Source organism: Chelonia mydas, chromosome 7, assembly GCF_015237465.2.
Source record: "Chelonia mydas isolate rCheMyd1 chromosome 7, rCheMyd1.pri.v2, whole genome shotgun sequence".
NCBI classification, from domain to species: domain Eukaryota; kingdom Metazoa; phylum Chordata; order Testudines; family Cheloniidae; genus Chelonia; species Chelonia mydas.
Genome location: NC_057853.1, coordinates 42693764 through 42716885, shown reverse-complemented (window position 1 = coordinate 42716885; position 23122 = coordinate 42693764). Strand labels below are relative to the sequence as shown.

The 23122-nt window shown below is 40.3% G+C and overlaps 1 protein-coding gene across 6 annotated transcripts in view; it reads left to right on the top strand.

Annotated features, from left to right (window-relative positions):
• NISCH (nischarin) overlaps nucleotides 1-23122 on the top strand; it is a 59058-nt gene extending 35936 nt beyond the window's left edge. For 2 of the 6 annotated variants that reach the window (XM_043552239.1, XM_037903631.2), the window contains 13 exons: nucleotides 2746-2814; nucleotides 3318-3503; nucleotides 3735-3863; nucleotides 4421-4534; nucleotides 6282-6387; nucleotides 9326-9447; nucleotides 10876-10931; nucleotides 11519-12847; nucleotides 13356-13530; nucleotides 14686-14839; nucleotides 17888-18016; nucleotides 20387-20548; nucleotides 21697-23122. In XM_043552239.1, coding sequence (XP_043408174.1) covers nucleotides 2746-2814; nucleotides 3318-3503; nucleotides 3735-3863; nucleotides 4421-4534; nucleotides 6282-6387; nucleotides 9326-9447; nucleotides 10876-10931; nucleotides 11519-12847; nucleotides 13356-13530; nucleotides 14686-14839; nucleotides 17888-18016; nucleotides 20387-20548; nucleotides 21697-22325 — 3360 coding nt within the window. In that variant the 3' untranslated portion in view covers nucleotides 22326-23122. Of the gene's footprint in view, nucleotides 1-2745; nucleotides 2815-3317; nucleotides 3504-3734; nucleotides 3864-4420; nucleotides 4535-6281; nucleotides 6396-9325; nucleotides 9448-10875; nucleotides 10932-11518; nucleotides 12848-13355; nucleotides 13531-14685; nucleotides 14840-17887; nucleotides 18018-20386; nucleotides 20549-21696 lie in introns of those variants that run through there. The other 4 variants (XR_005226067.2, XM_037903632.2, XM_037903633.2 and 1 more) reach the window with 4 other exon arrangements.

Sequence of the window (23122 nt, the reverse complement as noted above, 5' to 3'; positions counted from 1 at the left end):
GATAATGGCCAATGGTTCTGCAGTCACATCAGCCAACTCCATCAGCACCCTTGGATGCATTATATCTGGACCCATGGACTTGTGCACGTCCAGCTTTTCTAAATAGTTCTTAACCTGTTCTTTCACCACTGAGGGCTGCTCACCTCCTCCCCATACTGTATGGCCCAGTGCAGCAGTCTAGGAGCTGACCGTGTCTGTGAGGACTGAGGCAAAAAAAGCATTGAGTACTTTAGGCACTATGATGCCTCCCCCATTCAGTAAGGCTCCTACACTTTCCCTGACCACCTTCTTGTTGCTAACATACTTGTAGAAACCCTTCTTGTTACCCTTAACATCCTTTGCGAGCTGCAACTCCAGTTGTGCCTTGGCCTTCCTGATTACATCCCTGCATGCTCTAGCAATATTTTTATAGTCCTCCCTAGTCATCTGTCTAAATTTCCACTTCTTGGAAGCTTCCTTTTTGAGTTCAAGCTCACCAAAGATTTCACTGTTAAGCCAAACTGGTCGCCTGCCATATTTGCTATTCTTTCTGCACTTCGGGATGGTTTGTTCCTGCGCCCTCAATAAGGCTTCTTTAAAATATAGCCAGCTCTCCTGGATTCCTTGCCCCCTCACATTACCTTCCCAGGGGATCCTGCCAATCAGTTCCCTGAGGGAGTCTAAGTCTGCTTTTCTGAAGTCTAGGGTCTGTATTTTGCTACTCTCCTTTCTTCCTTTTTTGAGGATCCTGAACACAACCATCGCAAGGTCATTGGTGCCTAGGTTGCCACCCACTTTTACTTCCCCTACCAATTCTTTCCTGTTTGTAAGCAGCAGGTCAAGAGGAGCACGGCCCTTAGTCGGTTTTTCCAGCACTTGTACCAGGAAGTTGTCCCCAACGCTTTCCAAAAACTTCCTGGATTGTCTGTGGATTGCTGTGTTGCTCTGCCAGCAGATGTCAGGGTGATTAAAGTCCCCCATTCGTACCAGGGCCTGTGATCTGGAAACTTCAGTTAGTTGTCCGAAGAAAGCCTCGTCTACCTCATCCTTCTGATCCGGTGGTCTATAGCACACGCTCATCACGACATCACCCTTGTTGCTCTCACCTCTAAACTTAACCCAAAGACTCTCAACAGGCTTTTCTCCAGTTTCCAACTGGAGCTCTGAATAATCATACCGCTCTCTTACATACAATGCAACTCCTCCACCTTTCCTCCTGTACCTGTCCTTTCTGAACAGTTTATACCGGGGTGGGCAAACTTTTTGGCCCGAGGGCCACATCGGGGTTGCAAAACTATATGGAAGGCCAGGTAGGGAAGGCTGTGTCTCCGCAAACAGCCTGGCCCCCATCCTCTATCCGCCCCCTCCCACTTCCCGCCCCCTGACTGCCCACCTCAGAATCCCCGACCCATCCAACCGCCCCTGCTCCTTGTCCCCTGACCATCCCCTCCCGGGACCCCCACCCCTAATCGTCCCCCCAGGACCCGACCTCCTATCCAAACACCCCTTCTCCCTGTTCCCTGACTGCCCCAACCCCTAACCACACCCCTGCCCCCTGACAGGCCCCCCGGGACTCCCACACCTATCCAACCCCCCCGCTCCCTGTCCCCGGACTGCCCTGCCCCCTATCCACACCCCCGCGCCCTAATAGGCCCCCCGGGACTCCCATGCCTATCCAGCCCCCCCTGCTCCCTGTCGCCTGACTGCCCCCTGGGACCTCCCACCCCCTTATCATGCCGGAGCCAGCCATGCCACCACACTGCCTGGCAGGAGTGGCGGGCCAGAGTGCTGGTGGCACAGTTCACTGAGGCTGCAGGGTAGGGGGGAGAACTGGGGAGGGGCCAGGGACTAGCCTCCCCGTCCAGGAGGTCAGGGGCTGTGCAGGATGGTCGGGCCCATGGGCCATAGTTTGCCCACCTCTGGTTTATACCTATCCATGACAGTGCTCCAGTCATGTGAACTGCCCCACCAAGTTTCTGTTATTCCAGTCACATCATAGTTCCTTGATTGTGCCAGGATTTCCAATTCTTCCTGTTTGTTTCCCAGGCTTCTTGCGTTCGTGTACACGCACCTAAGATAACTAGCCGATTGCCCTACTTTCTCAGTATAAATCAGGAGGCTTCCCGTCTTGTACCCTCCTCCTTGTGTTTCCTCCTGGTGTCTCACTCCCCCGTTTACCTCTTGGTTTAGGTCACCATCCCCCGGTGAACCTAGTTTAAAGCCTTCCTCACTAGGTTAGCAAGCCTGCCTCCAAAGATGCTCTTCCCTTTCTTCATTAGGTGGATCCCATCTCTTCCTAGAAATCCTTCTTCCCAGAACAACATCCTGTGGTCGAAGAATCCAAAGCCCTCTCTCGAGCTGACTCTTGCAATTTTTAGCTTATCCGGATTGCTGCATAACCCAAATACCCATCCCTACTAAGATGAAACATCTCAAATGAACTTGGGCTGTAATGATTGGCTTAATTGGGAGACAGCACATTAGTACTGAGTATGAAGCCAGAATTTCAAAGTAGAACTTGACCTTACTTCTCAAAGTAGAGCTAATGTTTTTTTCAAGAAGTGCCTGGTGCCACTTAGATTGCTGAACTACCTTATGTGTGAGTGAGTGATTGTTTTTTGGTTTTGTTCTTTTTACTTTAGAGACTCAGGACATACAAATATGCCTTTTTCTTTATCATTAATCAACTGACAGCCTGGCAAATGTGGGCCGATTGACAGAAGCAAAAGGGCATTTTACTGCATAAAACCATTTCTTTTCTTCCAGAAACTAATTCCCAAGATTGAATTCCTAGAATTGAGTCACAATGACGTGTCGCTAATAGAGAATGTACAGGTTAGTGACATTATTGAGGATTCACTTTTCTCTCCGAAGTCTTGGGATGTGAGAGCACAGAGCTGCTTCGTTTGGACTCGTGTTGGCTGCCTTTCTCATGCATAGTGCATTAACTGTAAAGATTACATTTTGACATCATTAAAAACAATTTGGGCTGGCTCCCTCCATGTCCATGCTCCACCATATACTACTTTCAGTCCTCCATTTTCCCTCTCCTGTATTTTTTTTCTTGTTTCACCAGCTCCCCTCCAGTTCTTATCACTTTGCATAGCAACCAGCTGGCAATGAAGGCAATGTGGGTCTGTAGAACTGAGCCAGGGGGATCTCTCCCTCCCTACATGGGCCCACATGGGTGAATGATACCATGCACAAATTTTTGCTGGCTAGTGTGCAATTTAATCTTGCACACAGCTGGGGTGAGCCTTAGCACAATGTTTCCAATAGATGTTATTTAATTTGACTGAATTGGTCTGTGATGTTGCTGTTGTGTTCTGGTGTTGCAGCATCTTTACAACCTCATTCATCTGGACCTATCCTACAACAAACTTGCATCGTTGGAGGGTGTTCATACAAAACTTGGGAACATTAAAACTCTGAATTTAGCAGGAAACCTTCTGGAAAGGCTGTGTGGCCTTAACAAACTGTACTCACTAGTCAACCTGGATCTTAGCAGCAACAAAATAGATCAGGTAACTGATTAGCTTCATTGCAACAATAAAATTAATTTTAACAAATTGTCCTTCAGGTTATGGGCAGTTGGTTTCAAAGTTAAAATACGGATTATAATAGGTTTTTGTGCTTGTAGCATTATTATAGTTTTCCTGTTGTATACACCCTATACTTTATACATTTATACATATGCTCACTTTCAAAGAATGCAGATTTGAGTGACACCTATATTTATATGCAAATATTTTCAGATTGACGAAATAAGAAATATAGGAAGCCTTCCATGTTTAGAAAAGGTGGTCTTATCCAACAATCCTTTGAGCATCATTCCTGATTACAGGACCAAAGTGCTAGCCCAATTTGGGGACAGAGCCTCAGAGGTAAGCCACATGGAATTTTTATTTGAATTCAGTACCTAAAAATCTTTTTATTTTCTAAAATCTGTAGAGAAAACAAGTGGCTAGTTCAGCTTTTTTTGCACAGCTGTTAAATTTGCAAAAATTCCTTTAAATGTTTGCTATGTGTTGTAGAGATTTTGTATTTTAGAGAATGAAACCAACTTACTCCTGGCAATGTCAGCTGTGGGAAGAAAACTTAAGGCCTTGTGTGAGTAGAGAAGCAGCACATTTACATTTGAACACAGTGTTTGCTAGAAAGGTGTGAAAATAGCTTTTCAGGCATTTTTGAACTTGCATTGAAAGTTGTCTCAGTCCTTTGGGAGTTAGGGTGGGGAGGTCTGGTTTTCCATGAAAAGTAACCCTACAGATGTACTTAGTTTTCCATTATGGTACCAGATTACTTTAAATGTTTGTATTCGTGTAAACAGACAGTGGTCATCTCAAAATAGTAATGGTGTCTTGCTTCAATGAGTGCATCATTCTTTCAGTATTGTTATTGAGGCTTAACCAAACAATTTGTCTTTATGGATTTTATTCAGGTCTGTTTGGATAATATCAGTACCACAGAAAAGGAACTTGACACTGTAGAAGTGTTGAAAGCTATTCAAAAAGCAAAGGAGGTTAAGTACAAGTTGAATAACTCTGATAAGAAGGTGAGTTTTTAAGAGGAGGAGGATCAGGGGCTAGAAACCATGTGAGTAAAACATGGACAATGTGGTGCTTGGGGGGAAAAAAACAAAAAACTTGTAGAATATCTTAAAGACTTAATATCTCAAATTACTCGTGGATCTATTTGGCTTACTAATGAAGCATCTATTTTGTAACAACTTTTACAAAACATGCTTTGCTTGCTTGTTTAATGTCTGATGAACTTTAAATGCGGCACTTTTGCACATTTTTCCTGTTCTGTTCCTTTAACTGCAGTAATGTCTTCTATGCCTTCCTTTCTGTGGTGATCTGGCAGATGAGGAGAAGGAGGGATAGGTAGAATGACTTCACAATATACAGAGTGGCTAACTTGATGAGAAGCACAGCTGTGCTGGTCCATGTTATAAGTTGTAAAGTCCATTCAAAGATGATCACTAAAAACAATGTCCACTGATTGTGCAGTAAAGTATTAAAATAAATTTTTAAAAGTCCTTCCCTGTTGGCACTGGTGGGGATTTCTTTGATTTTTTTTCCTCGGGGAAACGAAGTCAGGTGAGACTGTCCCACCTCTGAACTGTGCCTGCACTGTGAGCTCGGAGGGCAATTCCCCTGCTCAGGTACACGTACTCACACTTGCTCTCATTGAGCTAGTGCAAGTATAAATAGAAGTGTAGCTGTGGTAGCATTGCTAGCAGCGGAGTGCATACCCACCAGTTTCTGGCTCTTTTGTACTTGTCACATCTCAGTTGTGCTTCTGCTGCCCATGCTACTGCTGCTATACGGCCATTTGTACTCAATGAGAGCTAGTGCTAATGTGTACATCAGGGGCGGCCAACCTGAGCCTGAGAAGGAGCCAGAATTTACCAATGTACATTGCCAAAGAGCCACACTAATACATGAGCAGCCCCCCATCTGCTCCTTCCACTCCAACCTGCAGCACCTCCTGCCCGCTGGCAGCCCCACCAATCCCATTCCCTCCCCACTCCTCCTGCCCACCGCGATCAGCTGTTACGTGGTATACTGGAGGCTCTGGTGGGGAGTGGGGGAAAGCAAGGGCATGACAGGCTCAGGGGAAGGGGTGGAGTGGGGGCAGGGCCTGGGGCGGCGTAGCAGGGGGTTGAGCACTGAGCACCCCCAGGCACACTGGAAACTTAGCATCTATAGCTCCAGCCCTGGAGTCAGTGCCTATGCAAGGAGCTGCATATTAACTTCTGAAGAGCCGCATGTGGCTCCAGAGCCACATGTTGGCCACCCCTGGTGTACATGAACAGGGGAAGCACACCCCTCTCTTGTAGTATAGACATATCCTGCGTACCTCTCACCTGCAGTTAAAGTATGTTTCAGGTTTGCACTTTTGACTGTGGCTGTGAGGCCAGTTATAACCAGACTGTCCAGACTTGGCATTAAAAGAACTAGCAGAAGTTGCTCTGTCCTTTTAGTCAGTCATCTCACTTGCGAAATGCACTATTCCATCAGTCTAGATATAACAACTGGTTAACATTATCAGTATAATCAAAATGGCATTTTCCAGAATGGATCCTTATAACAGGATTTCACTGTAACAGAAAATAAAATATAGTCTTGAATGGATGTGAACTGAAATTTGTTAATGACAGCTGAGCTTTCACAGAAAACAAGCCATGTGATTATGTGGATTTGTTTGAGTTCTTGGATCTAATATTTGCTCTGTATGTTTATTGTCAGTGGTGCTAGATTCTTGTTTCTTTAACCACTACGTACTTTCTTTATTAGATCAGTGAGGACTCCAGGCTCACTGCTGCGAGCTCCAAATCAAACTGTTCTCTTACTGTTCATCCTTCCTCTTCTTCTCTGCCTCATCCTGTCAGCTCCAGCCAAGGTAATCATGTATGTATCGTGCTGCTGGGCTGGGCCTCTTGGTCCTGTTTTTCTAGGCTGCATTGATATACATGAAGTTTATATACCGAATATGGGGCTTTGTCAGCATCAGTTGAAGCGTAAAGGCAAATGGGTATTGTCCCAGACTTCTAAGTTATATTTATATTGGCAAAATTCTGACCTGTAGTTTTCCTCTGGTGGTGTTAACTGAGGTAGCTTGTAGCATAAACCTGGTGCAAATCTTTTTACCACTGTATCTAATCCTGCTCACATCACTGGTGGAGGATTACACATCCAGGTTTTCCTAATGTAGACAAAGCTCTAGTGCTCTAGTGGCAAACCTATATGTACAGCGATGCTTTAAAATGGTTTTTCTTCCCTGTTTGGTGTTGGGATAATAAGAGGGCATTGATGTGGTGGTAGTTCCCATGTTGCTTTTTGACAAGAGACACAGTTAAGTCCGGAAACCTGAAAGAAGGTAGAAAAGGGGAGCAGAGAAAAACATCTGTAGTAATATTAACATGAGGGTTATCACACTGATTCTAACCCTGTGATCTCGATATACCCATTGTGCCAAAATCCTTTTGACAAATGTTCATAAAAGCAAACCCACTGCATAAATGGGGCATACCCAAAAAGGCTTTGTGCTCTGTGTACTGCTTTTGCAGCAGCCATTAACACTATTTATAGAGCTATGCTCATTCCTGCTGATTTACAGGAATGCTGATGCGTGACTGAGGATAAGTGAACATCACTGAGCTTTTTTGGCTTCAGTTCAGTTAGAAACACAGAAAATGATTAAATGGAAACACATGGTAGGGGTTAAGACTATTTCTAATTCCTTAAGATGGTATTGCAAACAAGGGAGTATGTCAGTCGTATGGGTTGGGATTGGAAGCAGTTGACCGTTTTCCTGTAAACATTTTAGTCCGGGTGAGGGAGGTGGAAGTGTCCAAAGCTCGTGCTCCTACTCTGGGAAAGAACAAGATGTGACCAGCATTTCTGCAAAATCCCATGGGGTTTCCCCAACATCATCTTCTATGAGAAGGCAAAGATTGTTATGATAGCACTCACATGATTATTTGTATGTGACCAATAGGGGAACTGACATCTCAAAGCAGATTCGGTTACCTTTTTATGTACCTCACCTAACCTTTCAATCTATTTTAGATTTCTTTTGTAATCTATAGATAAAATGCAGTCAATTTTTCTAAACTCTGGGCAGCTGCTACTTAATTTGTGTTTGGTATTTTGATTCTGTAATTGCTTTTCCAAGTATTAAAGTATTCCATATTCTAGGTCATTGCTTGAGAGTGGAGTTTTTGTTATAATATATCAACATGTAGCTTTAGATGGTTATCCATGAAGAAGTAAAAGGAAGGTGGGAAATAGCTGCAAAAATTGAAATTAAAAAATTATTGGGAAATATTTAGGTTTATTCTTTTTCTGTTGTAAATGATTAGGAGTATGTTAAATTGTGGACTGAAAGAACCGGAGACTTATTGACTGAACGGGTCAGTCATCTTGTAGAAATTTGCTGCAAGAAAGGTAGTGAAAGGAAAAAGGATTAAAATTTATTTACCTTAAAACTTCAGTAAGTTGTTTTAGTAACAAGATGGGAAAGGCTAAAATTAAAAAAGAAAAAATGTTGGAAAAGAAGTCCAATAACACAGCTGGCTACTATTGGAGTTAATCTATAAGACTTAATAATTGTAAGTATTTGGGCATCCAGAAAGGGGATTTTTTAAATCTCACTTGATTTTAAGAATTCTAGTTAGAAATTTTGAAATATGCAATCTAATTATCAGTTTCACTGTTAGGCTTGGAACTACCAAGAACTGAACTGCACTCCCTGTCACATTACTTTTATGAGCTGTATTCTTTGCTGTCTTTCAAGACATCTGTTTCCATGATATATTAATCACATTAAATGTTACAGTAAATTGCTTATGGGAGAGATGTAAGTAGCTAGACAGGAAACAATATACCAGAAATAATGCTTAAGCGGCCTCTTAGCTACTTTTGTTCCCTACGTAGTTAAAGCAGTGTTTCCCCTGAGGAAATAATTTTTTTATCTGAGTTGGGAAAGAATGTTTGATTTGACTTTATAATCTTTTAAAGCCGATCTAGAAAGTTGCATCCATAACTTCTGTACAAGTCCTGTACTTCACATCAAGAATTATAATATCAATAAATTGTCCAGGAACACTGGTTTCTAATCATTAATTAAAAGTATTTATATGAAGTGCTGATATAAAACAATCCTTATTATTGGTAGCATTGAAAAATTGATTCACTATATCACGTGCATAAACACTATTAATATTACATAGAGCTTCCCATACAACCCTTGCTTATATGCACTCAGGCAATGTAGTTTGGACAGCTAATCCTTGTGTAACTCAAATCAGCTATTCTGAATCAGGTAAAATAACGGTTTAGGATTAGTATTTGGAATACCAGCCACATTTGAGTTATCTGAGTATGCGTGTGTGTGAAGGGTTTGGATTTGGTGGGATTTTGTAGCTGTAAACTAATAGAACATAAAGAGGTGAGAGAAAATCTCAAAGGAAGCACTGCATTTTTCAGTATTGCTCTACCAACCAATAAATGTTTAAAATACATTATTCTTCAGATAACTACTGAGTTTATTGTACCAAATGTGGAGGCTAAATCCAGTCATTTGTTTGAAAGTCCTGCTCTAAGTGCAGATCTCACTGCAGCTACTGATGCCTCCATAGTAAGACTTCAATTCACCATATAAACTGACTTTCTTTGATTGGTACAATCTGTTGTATGAAGCTATCCTCTACTGTATTAATGACTGCTTGTCAAGTTTTGCTTAGATATTTTAAGAATACTTGTCATACAGTTGCAGTTAGATAATGTGTTTTGGTTTTGTTTTAACATTCTTTAAGAGCTATTTGTATTTGTTCTAGAAATAATTTGTAGAAAAACAGCCCTAGCCAGCAGTTTATCGCCATCCAGTAGTTCGACTCCTACAGACCATACAGTTACCCAGAGATGCTCTGACATATTAGACTCCAGATACAGAAATCAGGTAACTGTAATTCTCTTCCCATGTCCCTTCTGTTTAAAAATTGTTTTTAATTAATGTGTTTTCCTGGAGCAAAAACTCTTCTTGTTAAAAATAATCCACAGCAGAATTTTCCTGTAAATCTGATTATTTCTGTACTATATGATCTATTGTAATGGGGCAAAGAAAAGTTAGCCCCAAATTACTTATCAATTATTAAGAGGTTTCCATTTGTAAAATATTGAAGCTAATTTTTTTACTCTGAACTTTTATAATAAATTGGGTATAAAATCAGTTTTCAACTTTTAAGCAAGGTATCTGAGGGCTAAAGGCAAACCCACTGCCTGTCCAGCTCTAATGGACTAAGAACTAAAGACCTAATTTGCAGTAACTGACAACTTTCAGTCCCTTGGACACAATACTGACTTTCAGTTTTCTTCCACCTGAACTGAATGTAACATCTTCTGTAGTGCTAGAGGATTTGGTCCACCTTCTGATATTTTAGAACCACTCAAGTAGTGTATGGAGTTGCAGAGAACAGGAATGTAGTGTCCTGAGCTTGCTTCACAGTACTTGCATTGTGATGTTGCAGTTCAGTGCCATGACGTATTGACATAATGTCAGTATCACATCACTGTCACTAACATCCACCTAGCTGCTAAGTTGGAGGGTGGGGCTTCCTCCCTCCCTCTCTCTCTCTCTCTCTCTCTCTCCTGTGTGGTTGCTTGAAGGTAGGATGGATAGTGGCTGGGGGGATAGCTATCCTCTTGCTGCTGGGTGGGAAAAGTTTCTCTTTGGTGCTGATAGGGAAAATCAGGGTAGCTTCAGTTTTCCCCATCCAGACTCCAGGTTCTTGTTGGCTCCTTTACTGCTACTTCATTAGTTTTAAGCTACTTGCATTTGTTAAGCAATGTTGGGAGCGTTCCTGAGTACAAGGCTGAGTCAGCTGGCGCCTTTGATCTGCCACTGGCTTAAAGAGATCTTCAACAAGTCACTTTCTCTCTCTATGCCTCCCTATACCCATCTGCAGTAAAGTTTTGCACTGCATAGCATCTTTCATCCAAAGATCTCAAACTGCTTTTCATACACAGTCTCACAACAACCCAGTGAGGTAGGTAAATAACCATTTTACAGGTGGGGAAATTGAGCCAAGAATAGAACCTTTATCTGCCTACCTCATGAGATGTTCAGGCTGCTGAAGTAATGTTGGCAAAATAAGGTCCTCTAATGAGGTCCTTTAAGTGAAAATTAATTACCAAGTAGTACGAGAGGCATACCAGCCGCACTTTTGGATTCAACCACTTGTTGATCTGACAGACTATAAAAAGCTCAAGAACCCTATATTGATTAATATTGTTCTATGACTAAAACCATGTTTACTGAAGTTTGTGTGACACCTCTGTTCGTTAAATACAATGTGGCAGCTCCTTGACCTTCCTTTCTTCTCCTTAGGTGCCTACTTCTCTGTTGGACTTATCAAAAGAATATGGAAGAGGTCATCACATTTGGTGAGATAAAATGACTAACTTCTAATATAAATCTGATTATAATAGTTGGCTAATGTCTCTGGACACTGTGTGTGTCTCTGGACACAGTCCTGGCCTTTAAAGTAGAACATGTTCCTGTGTCTGGAACTCTGCCCCTATTTTTCTCAGCTTGAAAATTTCTTCATGAAATTTCATTAAAGTTCTCTTTTGAACTGTGGGATGTATTTGAAAGTCCACAACTGCCTCAGTAGCTGTATAGTGGAGTGATCAAGTGACAAGGTGCCATCCTGCTTTAATACTGATTAAACTATCAATTCACCTGTGATGATTAAATTTATTAAGGATGAGGAAGAGAAGATAAGTGAACACATGAGTTCTTCTGTGCACTTGTCAGTGCTCTATGGGTTAAGTTATACCAGTCTTGTGTTAAAAATTGGTGGCTGCAGAACACACAGATTCTGTACAAACTACACTGTTATACTTTCTCTTGAAGTGATTGTATAGGCTTGAGAACCAATGTCTTGATACACAGTAGAGAAGGTCTTAATTAGGTATGACTCCTCTTAAAATCAACCTTACACTTACTGTTGTTTTTTCTGTTTCTGAAGTTTGGACCATTCAGATGAAGAACATGGTGCATTGTCTGACCCTCGTAACACCATCATCTTGCCTTTTACATGTATGTCATACACTGCCACCAACCAGGATTTTATCCAGCACCTCTCCACCTTGATAGCACAGGCTTTGCAGAGATCACCCTCCTCCTCTACTGAAATAGAAAACAAAGGGAGCCCTGTGAGTGATTCCAGTGTCACGGATACTGAAGATGGCTATTTTGAAATGGGACTTGGAGACCGGACTTTCGAGTTCAGTGCTACTTCAGATATTGCCCCACCAGCTCTGGATAGCACAAGAGCAGAGAGCATAGACATAGTCAAAGTTCTCTGGAGTTTTTGTATTCAGGTTCATAAAGGAGGAGTCAGGCAGTTTGCCTCTTGTTTGGTTTTGACTGATAGTGTAGTAGCTGTATTTGAGATTCCTCATCAAGATTCAAAAGGCAGCTGCCAACATATCCCAGCTGCCTTGAAACTAGCACTGTGCTTTCCATATACAGATCTTACAGAGTTTGGCTTTCTCATGCCAGAAATATGTTTAACCCTCAAGGTGAGAAATAATGACAACTGCCTATTTGTCGTTTCGGATTCCCAAAATCTTCAGGACTTCTATTCCTGTTTACAAACATGCTGCTCTCAAAGCTGCACTTCCCTGTTTTCAAGTTCCACATTGTACTGTGGCAAAGCAAGCTTGCAAGAATTTGTCTACCAACTGATGGGATTTTATCACATTTCACCAGATGACATGGAGATAAAAGGTTGCTTCCCAACTTACCTAGTTTACAGTAATAAAACTGATGTTCAGAAAGCCTTGCGTCTACCACAATCAGTGGGTGATAACAGAGCATGGTCTGACCATGCCTTGTGTTCTGCACTTCATTCCACATTGTATAAATCTGCTGAACAGAGTCACTATGCATTCCATCCTTGTTGGATATTTCTGACACCCCAGCATTTGCACATAGTAAAGGTTGATTTTAATATAATGCCAGCTAAATGTATAGACTCAGAAGATGCAAGAAATGTATTCCAGCTGAGCAGGATTCCACTGGCTTCTGTTGTGTTGCATCCGACCAATCATCCCATCCAGCAGAAAGGGTCACTTTCAGATGGACATGTGCTAGAATTACTCATCGGACACAAATTTGTTACGGCAGTATTTGTTCTACCTCATGAAAAATTCCATTTTCTAAGAATCTACAGTCTTTTGAGGACACTTCTGCAGGATGTTAAAACTATAGTTATTCTGAAAGCTTCTAACAGTTTGGAATCAGTAAGAAAGCACCTCTTGGATTCAAAAAACAGACACGGCCAGACAGCAGGGTAATTGACTCCCTTAAAATACATATGGTACAGCGTTGAAATTAATCTGGCCTTACCAGATGTTACTGGAAATTTATGTTTAACAGTGCAGCAGGGCCTGGGTGTATGAAAATCAAGCCACTAGTACTTGTAGTGTCTTTCCTTTCACTCTGGATACAGAGTTATACAATATCAGTTGACAGTTCACACCTGCTGCTCAGCTTTATGTTTACAACCTATTGTATGCTCTTGTGAAAGGAAGCTTTGCATTTTGCCTGAAACCTAGTAGAAGGAAAGCAAACGACAAAGATGTTAAAGTAAAATAATTTATGTAGTGAACAGGAAGTCCATTGAGAAAAGATATAGTACGCTGCTACTAAAACCACAAATCTCCTGTTCTGAATTACTGAATGGAATTTAAAGTATGAATGTTGCTTATGTGGGGAAAAACTCTGCATCTCTACTTGTTAGTTACAGTTTTTGAGTGTGCATTCTGATGTGATGTTTCTTGATCTCTTCTGCCTCCTAGCTTTTGCAAGCCTTGTTTGACGCTATCATCTTTATATCCATCTGAATTTCTGATGCAGAAAATTACAGAAGATAACCAAATTCCATCTTATCTTCCAATCTCTTCATCTCTTCAGTATGTGGCTGGGCTAAAAGGAAATGCGTTTGTGGAGTTTTTCCATAACAGCATTGCTGAGGTATTGTGCGCAAATTAGGGACACTTTATGCAGGCTGCCATTAACCTTTTAAAACTAGAAATGTATTTAAAAACCTTTCTTGTTCAAACTTAAACCCAGAACGTAATAGATACTCCTAAATCTGGAAGTTGCTAATCAAGACCCCAATGCTGTAACTGCTTCCAATTGAATGAGCCCCTGTGCTGAGCCTCACAGAAGGTGTTGGGGCCCTACAAAGTTCTGGGTCTGGCCGCAAGGTCCTCAGTGCAGGATCAGTACCTAAATTAATGTCATATTTGTCTTGAACACAGTGTTTCTCCAAGGGTGCAGCTCTTTTTTTCAGTAAGAGTTAGGAAGTTACAAACAATTGAGGGAATGTAGTTGCGTGCCATTCAAATTTCACCAGATAGTTTCAACAGATGTCAAGTGTTCTAGGCATAACATCTAAGAAACTATGCCAGTAAGTTAATATAGTAAAATGCATTCTAATTCTACTTCCCAGTATAACGTGTGTCTGAGGTATTAGATGCATTTTACATAACCTCTTTCCTTCAAAGTGCTTTACCAAGATGAGCAAGTGCTGCTTCTGTTTTTACACCTGGGGAAGCTGGTACAGAGATTCAGTGACTTGCCCAAGGTTGCAGAATAAATTTGTGGGAATCTAGACTAGAAGCCAGGTGGCCTAGTGCAAATACTTGATCTAATTGCTAGTCATACTTCCTCCTTTTTTCATAAAGCTGTTTGAAACTAATCTCAGCAGTATTTGAAGGTTTGTGGTGAACTTTGAGATATGGCAGGCATTGTGAACTTTACGTTTACTTATAGAAGCTCCTTAACTAGATTTTGCCGGCATAACTCTGCCAGGTTTGCTGGTTTTAGATTTTTTTTTTTTTTATAATTCCTCGTCAACTCTTTGAAACTTGGAGTCAAATAGTGTGGCAGGCTAGACCACAACAAAAACTTCATGCATTCTCAATCTCATGCACTCTAGAACAGTTTCACGGACAACTCTTCCGATACAGCTGTACTCAGCAACTATTGGGAAAATATTATCACACTTTTGTGTTCAGATGTTAGTTTCTCATTGGTTTACCATGAAAAGCAGTTCCCAAAAGCTGCTTCTAGCAAGTCAGAGGTGAAGATGTGCAAAATCAAGCAACACAATTTGTCTTACAGGTGGAAAATGAAGAGCTGAGACATCTTATGTGGTCTTCTGTTTTATTTTATAAAACTCCTGATATGGAAGTGACGGCTTGTGTGTTGCTCTCAACAAAAGCTATTTACTTTCTGTTGGATGATTCTGTAACTCATACTAATGAGCATCAGTTGGGTAAGACAAAAGGGTTAATTTTGAATCTCTAATAAGTTGCAGGGTTAATTGGTAAGTGAGCCTCTATATTCACACTCGTCTTCCTTTATATTCAAGGTGATTTTGATTAGCACGCTTATTTTTGCAGCCAAGGGACTCTAAACATCCCATCATGGGTTTTTCCAGGCTCGCCCTTTGCAGCATGCATGCGTGCCTGAGGCTTTACCTTGCAAGAAGGGTTTTGGGTCTTCATCCAGCACTGCGCCTCAAATAGCCCCTTCTCCATGACATCTGTGCATGCTTCTTTCTGATGTTGCTTAGCAATCCCCAGCATTTTCTGTACAATTGAAATGCCATTCCATTGCCAGCAGCAATGTGTGACAGGCCTAAGGGTTGTATTGTGCTCCTCTTTCATGTGAGTAATTTACTGACGTACTTGTCAGTGGAAGTTGTGTTGTTCATGGGCACAGTGCCCCCTTGATGAGCAAAAAGCTTCAATTGCTTTTGATACTGGGTCTCCTAGTCCGCACTACCTGTTTACCACATGATGGTCATCTCAGGAGTGAGGCTTAATATTTTTAGATTCAGGTTGCCTAATTTTATTTTATGTATAAGCCATTCCTTGAACATACTCATCTTCAGAAGGCAAAGTACATGTTCCACCAAAGAATGGGCAGAAATGAAGAAAGTAACAAACTCTAAACACTGAATATAAGTAGGGTTATGTTTTAATGGCTTATCTGGCATGGTTGCTGAGTAGAGATCATCCAGCTCTAATCTAGTTGCGCACAAGTAGAAATTTCCCATCATGATGTTACTGTGGCTCATTGTAGATCAGTGGCACGTGTGATGGATGGGTTTCTTCTGGTTTGGGCAAGAATAAGACTTCTTCATAAACCTCTTTCCTCTTAACAGTCCTCTGTTCATTCTGGCATATGCATTGTGGGCCAGATTCTTATTTCAGGTACACTACCAGAGATGAGGTTCAGAGCTGTAGTTTGCCCCCAAAAAGCTATTAGCTACCATTCATAAAGTGTGGTATCTTAGGACTAGTCTCTGCCTTTGAGTGCAGCCTATGTCCATGTGTTTAGGGCTCCTGTGCCTTTGTGAAATACTTTGAACTCTAAAAGTCTGAAAGCAAGTTAAATCATCCTCATAGATATTAAGGTCAGAAGGGACCATTATGATCATCTAGTTTGACCTCCGGCACAACACAGGCCCCATGCTACAGAGGAAGGCGAAAAACCTCCAGGGCCTCTTTCAATCTACCCTGGAGGAAAATTCCTTCCTGACCCCAAATATGGCAATCAGCTAAACCCTGAGCATATGGGCAAGATTCACAAGCCAGATGCGCAGGAAAGAATTCTCTGTAGTAACTCAGATCCTACCCCATCTAACATCCCATCACAAGCCATTGGGCCTATTTACCATGAATAGTTAAAGCTCAGTTAATTGCCAAAATCACATTATCCCATCATACCATCTCCTCTATAAACTTATAGAGTTTAATCTTGAAGCTAGATAGGTCTTTTGCCCGCACTGCTTCCCTGAGAAGGCTGTTCCAAAACTTCACTCCTCTGATGGTTAGAAACCTTCGTCTAATTTCAAGTCTAAACTTCCCAATGACCAGTTTATATCCATTTGTTCTTGTGTCCACATTGGTACTGAGCTTAAATAATTCCTCTCCCTCTCCAGTATTTATCCCTCTGATATATTTATAGAGAGCAATCATATCTCCCCTCAACCTTCTTTTAGTTAGGCTAAACAAGCCAAGCTCCTTGAGTCTCCTTTCATAAGACAGGTTTTCCATTCCTCGGATCATCCTAGTAGCCCTTCTCTGTACCTGTTCCAGTTTGAATTCATCCTTCTTAAACATGGGAGACCAGAACTGCACAGAGTATTCCAGGTGAGGTCTCACCAGTGCCTTGTATAACGGTACTAAAACCTCCTTATCTCTACTGGAAATACCTCACCTGATGCATCCCAAGACCGCATTAGCTTTTTTCACAGCCGTATCACATTGGCGGCTCATAGTCATCCTTTGATCAACCAGTACTCCAAAGGTTTCAGAGTAACAGCCGTGATAGTCTGTATTCGCAAAAAGAAAAGGAGGAGGTTGTAAGGAGAGTGGTCACTTTGGATAGGCTATTACCAGCAGGAGAGTGAGTTTGTGTGTGTGGTTTTTGGAGGGGGGTGAGGGGGTGAGAGAACCTGGATTTCTGCAGGAAATGGCCCACCTTGATTATCATACACATTGTGAAGACAGTAGTCACTTTGGATGGGCTATTACCAGCAAGAGAGTGAGTTTGTCTGTGGGGGGGCGGAGGGTGAGAAAACCTGGATTTGTGCTGGAAATGGCCCAACTTGATGATCACTTTAGATAAGCTATTACCAGCAGGAGAGTGGGGTGGGAGGAGGTATTGTTTCATGGTGTCTGTGTATATAATGTCTTCTGCAGTTTCCACAGTATGCATCCGATGAAGTGAGCTGTAGCTCACGAAAGCTCATGCAGTACTCCAAAGTCCTTCTCCTCCGTTACTTCTAATTGATGCATCCCCAGCTTATAACTAAAATTCTTGTTATTGATCCCTAAATGCATAACCTTACACTTCTCACTATTAAATTTCATCCTATTACTATTACTCCAGTTTATAAGGTCATCCAAATCTTCCTGTATGATATCCCGGTCTCTCTCTAAATTGGCAATACCTCCCAGCTTTGTATCATCCGCAAACTTTATTAGCACACTCCTCCTTTTTGTGCCGAGGTCAGTAATAAAAAGATGGTGACAGTGAAAATTTTTCACTGAATGCAGTATTATCTCTCCTGTCTGAGTTTCTGGAATGTATCTGCATAAAGAAATCTTCCAATATTAAATGAGTAGTCATTAGAGAAAAATGCCTTTCAAGGCTTTGTTTCAAGCACAACAGTGGAGAAATTAATAATTAAATTTTTAATAAAGATCACACTAAGATCTGAATCTAATTATTGTGTTTGTAGTCTAAACTTATCATATTTCCTTTTTATGACTTGCTCTTTATCATGCTATATTCCTCATTCATTCATTAGACTTTTGGAACCAAGAAAACTCAGATTGTGAAAATCGCTCTTTCCACCTCTCTTGCTGCTTTGTGCTAAAACTTAACGATCTGCAATCAGTGAATGTTGGACTTTTTGATCAATATTTTCGAATTTCTGGTGAGTAACATTTTATCCTATAGATTTTTCTAGTTACAGATACTACTGTCATCTTGAATTCATCCCTGTCTTCGCTTCACTCTTGATACAGAGCACCATGTTATCCTGCTGTCTTTTTATGATTAACACATTTCCAACATGTTAACATTTATGATGTCACACTGGTGCCACTATATAAATAAGCATGGCTGAAAAACACTGTCCACTTCCAGTGGCTTATGTTACCCAATAATAATTTTGGGGTGTAAAATTTTACACTTTCCTCATCTTAAGTGAAATAAAATGTGGGGAAAATAGTCACTTCAGCCATGTGTAAAACATTCAAGGAAAGCAGGAGTGAACTTTTTCCAGTTGAATGTTTCCTATCTTTTTGCACTTTGATAAAGATTTGCATTGAAAGTATGCATGTGTACAGCACAGTGCACTCAAAGGATTAGGTGATCAGTGAATGACAATGGTGTGCTCTGCATGTTGAGTATGTTTTTCTTAATTTGTGTGCATAGTGGATGGCTCTACACAAGTGGAAAATATTTGTGTTTATGTAATGCTCTCATTGAAACTTGTAGCCTTGTGATGCCTCTGCAGTTAAGATTGTGTAGGCAGATAACCATGAACTAGTACAAAGTAATGATGATTATTGAATCTGTGACTGTAGCTTCATTCAAACAAAAAGCAGAGAATGATTTAATGGTAGAAATGGAGATGGTAATGAACTCTAAACACTGAACAGAAGTAAGTTATGTTTTAATGGTTTATTTGGCAGGCTTGCTGAGTAGAGATCATCCAGCTCTTTAATCGAGTTGTGCACAAATTGAGATTTCCAAGCATATTATGAAATAGGTGCAAACTTCGCCTGACTCTTACTCTGTTATAAGAGTTAGTGTCTCTTGCCAAGAGACCATTCTGCCAGTTTGCTTGAACACTCTTACCAGATACATTGGGCTAGTAAACAAGGGAAATAAAAACTATTCTCCCCTAGTCTTTCATTCTTAAGAATTTGTAGCACCTTCCATTTTTAATGTGAATGTATCCAAGTCACTTATTAAATGTAATTTCCCATTATAATTTTTATTTTGGCCTCCAGAAATTATTGTAAATGTTTATGCCTGGAAGCCTCTATTCCATCCTTCTAACCAATTTTTAAAATTGCATGGTATGTCCTATTTTCACATCTCAGTGATGTGATGCCAACAGAGGCCTCCAGCAAAAGTAGACACTAAACTTCTAGCTGGCCTAGGGTAACATTTGCAAAAGCACCTGTCCCATTTGAAAAGTGACGTAGGTACTTAGATGGCTAAATCTCAATGAAAGTCAAAGGGATTCAAGTGACTTAGTAGCCTAGGAGCTTTTGAAAATTTTACCCCTGCTCTTTTTGGGACCATAATATAATAGAGTAGCTTAGCTCTCTTAAAAACAAACCACATCAGAGAATAATAATATCTAGGTCTTATATAGCACTTTTCATCAGTAAGGCCAGTTATTTAATTAAAATATAAAAAATTAAAAATTACATTTCATGTTGTGAACCTGAGACCCAACAAAACAAAAATCCAAAGTTAGTGCTACAGCTGTCAACTCTGTTCTTAGCTTTCCCTGTTGTGTGAAGATTGCGATTGAAGGTACAATTTGTACGGCAAGTTTATGGGAGACTTTAAGACTGAAACCCAGTCCTTACACTTTGTTTAAAGGGATTCTGTCACCTTGAAATCTAGTGAGTTTAATATAAGAGTTCAAGTATTACCCGATGCTGGACTAAATGAGGGGATTGATCACACAGTAATTGCCGTGTTTGTTCATTTCCTCTGAAGCACCTGGCATTGGCCGCTATCAGTAGACAGAATACTGGGCTAGATGGACCACTGGTCTGACCCAGTATGTCCATTCTTATATCCTCTCTGCTGTGGCATAGATCCTAATGAGGAAACTGACCATAAAAAGGTGATGCTGTAGGTGACCTTAATCAAAGTGTAAGTGTACAAATTAAACTAAAAAAGCAGGGAGTTTTTCTTTTAACTTAGTTCACTTTTAACATCAGTAATTAAAATATTTTCAAAAATTTAAGTTTTCTTTTGAAGGTACATTTTCAAAGTAATGCACAGTCATGCAGTTAAATGTCTACATTCAGAAATGTTCACATCCAGTGTTCCAAAATAAAGTACCTTATGAATGTGCATGCTCTAATCTTTCAATGGGTCTGGGAGGGTCCCTTATCTTTTGGACAGAGGATCAGTTCTAACTAGTTAACCAAATAATGACACATCTCAAATCCGTCACTACAGGAAATATTCTGTGGTAGTGAATAAACATCTGCTGAAGTTGTAGTAAAGCTACAAATAGATATGTAAGTGGCTTATGTTCCGTCTTTTCCAGGACATTCTGCAGATCATATAGTAACCTGCCTAACCAGAGACAGTTACAGTACCCATGCCTTTATACAGCATCTCATGGCAGTGCTGTCACTGCTGGCACGCACACCTTCACCAGAACCAGTAGATAAGGACTTCTACTCTGAATTTGGGAATAAAAATACAGGTAAATGGTCCATTCTACACCTTAAGTAGTATATAAAGTACTGTGTAATGTGTATTTTAAAAAAATCCAAAAGTAAAAGATTTTATGCATTGATTGTTTGCTTCCTGTTAACTCAGTTCCACTTCCACTTGAAGTCTTGTGTGAGTTTACCCTGGACTTTCCTGTCTGAACAGAAATGTTTAATTTCAAATACATTTGCACAGGGGGAGACAATATGATAATATACCTTCTCCTTTTATAGAATCCAATAAATTACATCCCTTTCATAATCTTTTAGGCCATCTACAGCTGTAGCTTATATTTATAGGTTAGACTTGTAACTTATAGCTCTTTAAGGAACAGTTCTCTTAACATCTGCAGGGAGAGGGACCTTTTTGGTCTCGTTAGGTTGTACATTCATGAACCAATAACAATGACAGATTAGATAAGATTTAAGGGATTTTAAAAATGTGTTAAATTCGTACCTTCAGCCATTAAAATGTGCTGTGATAAATCTGCTTTTGGCTAGATTTCTAAACTTAGCAGAGGGTTCTCTAAATAAAGCTGAATTTTTTGATGTTGCTTGTGATTATTTTAAGAAAGCTTTTCAGGAAATCGCTTAAGTCTGGTCTAAAGCATTTTACTTATAGCCATTTATGGTAGACCAGAAGCAGTGTATCCTCTTCCTACCGCAGGAGCAGTGTGCACATCATGATGCAACAGTAGACATAACACACAACTTGTGAGAAAGGTCTTTTCAGAGGGACCATTTAAAGATGTCTGTTCATCTGCGAAAGTGATAAGGGATTTCATATTTGTGTTCTCAATGATTCCATACTGGATTCAATCCATTTAGAACTCAGAAGTTGATTTGTCTCTCCAACTACTAGAAATACAAATACTATCTGTCATTTGAGAATCCAGCTATTTTTTTCTGCCTCTTACGTCACCACCACTCATAAAGATTCTGTAATTGGAACTGAAAATTATCCAATCCAAATAAATTATTCACTTATTTTATACAAATAAAAACTGTGTATAAATTGCTAAACTTGAGTTGTTCCAGCTGCAACAAACTGTGTCAAAGGATCTAATGTTTAGCCACATGTCAGGGAAGTATTGTGTAATACTGAGTGTAAAGTAAAATTCATGTATATTTGTGCTTGCAGGAAAAATGGAGAATTATGAACTGATTCACTCTAGTAGAGTAAAGTTTATATATCCCAATGAAGAGGAAATTGGGGACCTTGCTTTTCTAGTGGCAGAGAAGATGTACAGTTTGGCTAACCTCCAGTCGCTAAATATCCTTCTGTATGTGTTGGCATTTCAAGTGAATCGTATAGAAGAAACTGCTCAAGCCAATCGTTCACTTCAGCCTAAAACACTCATTTTAACCAGTTCTGATTTGTTCCTTTTCAATGAAGATTATATCAGTTACCCGCTACCTGAATTTGCAAAGGAACCACCAAAGAAAGACAAGTATCAACTCACAGATGGAAGACGAATCCGGGATTTAGACAGAGTGCTTATGGGCTATCAGACATATCCACAGGCCCTCACATTTGTGTTTGATGACGTTCAGAACCAAGATCTTATGCAGAACCTAACACTGGATCACTTTGGAGATACTTTCAGTGCCCCAAAGTTAAATGCTCAACATAAAGGCAGTGGGAATAGAGAGATCCAGTGGTACATCTTTATCCCAAGTGCAGAAAGCCGTGAGAAACTAATATCACTGCTTGCAAGACAGTGGGAGATTTTGTGTGGTCGGGAGCTGCCTTTGGAACTCACTGGGTAATTGTCGCACAGCTAAGTGATTGGAATGTGAAATAAAGCACAGTATTTGAATAAGCAGGACTTTTGGTATTATCTCAAAACTTAATCGAAGGCTGATGCTCGACTCTGTTGTCATTATGGTTCCCTTGTGAGTGAACAATTTAATACAGTAATATAGTATAAGCTTCTGAAGTGTTAACTGGGAGTTAAGCTTTTTGTAAATTCTATTTTTATGCAATGGTATACGTACACGATTTTCATGAAGCATCCTGGGAAACTGTATGGAACAAAAGGAGTCAACACTAGACCTTGTCTAGGGCTGTTAACATTTCCACTATTTTTCAATATATATCAGTCTAGCTATTCTATTCAGACTATACTTACTGTGTAAATAATGGTAAGAAAAATGCTTGTGACATGTTAAAAGTGCAATGGTATATTTGTACAAGATGTATTTTATTGGGTATGCTGCTAACACTTATTATTTAATGACTACAAACACTTTTACATTTTGTCTTTGAGGTCAAATTTAATTGTTTGCTGCTAATCATGAACTAAGTGACAAAAGTCACCTGGAGGAACCACAACTAAATGCTATATTTTCATCTGAAGTTATAGTTCCGTGGCACTCTTTCATTATAGATTTGTAAAATGATTAAATCAGTTTGCTACCATCATGGAAATGAAGAGTGCCCAGCATTGATATACTAACATTTTGGCAGCAAATAATGGTGAATTTGCACCTCTGAGTACCAAGTGGTGTTTGTTGCCTACTTTCTCTATACAAATAAAGTGAAATTTGACAGTTTGTTTACCTGA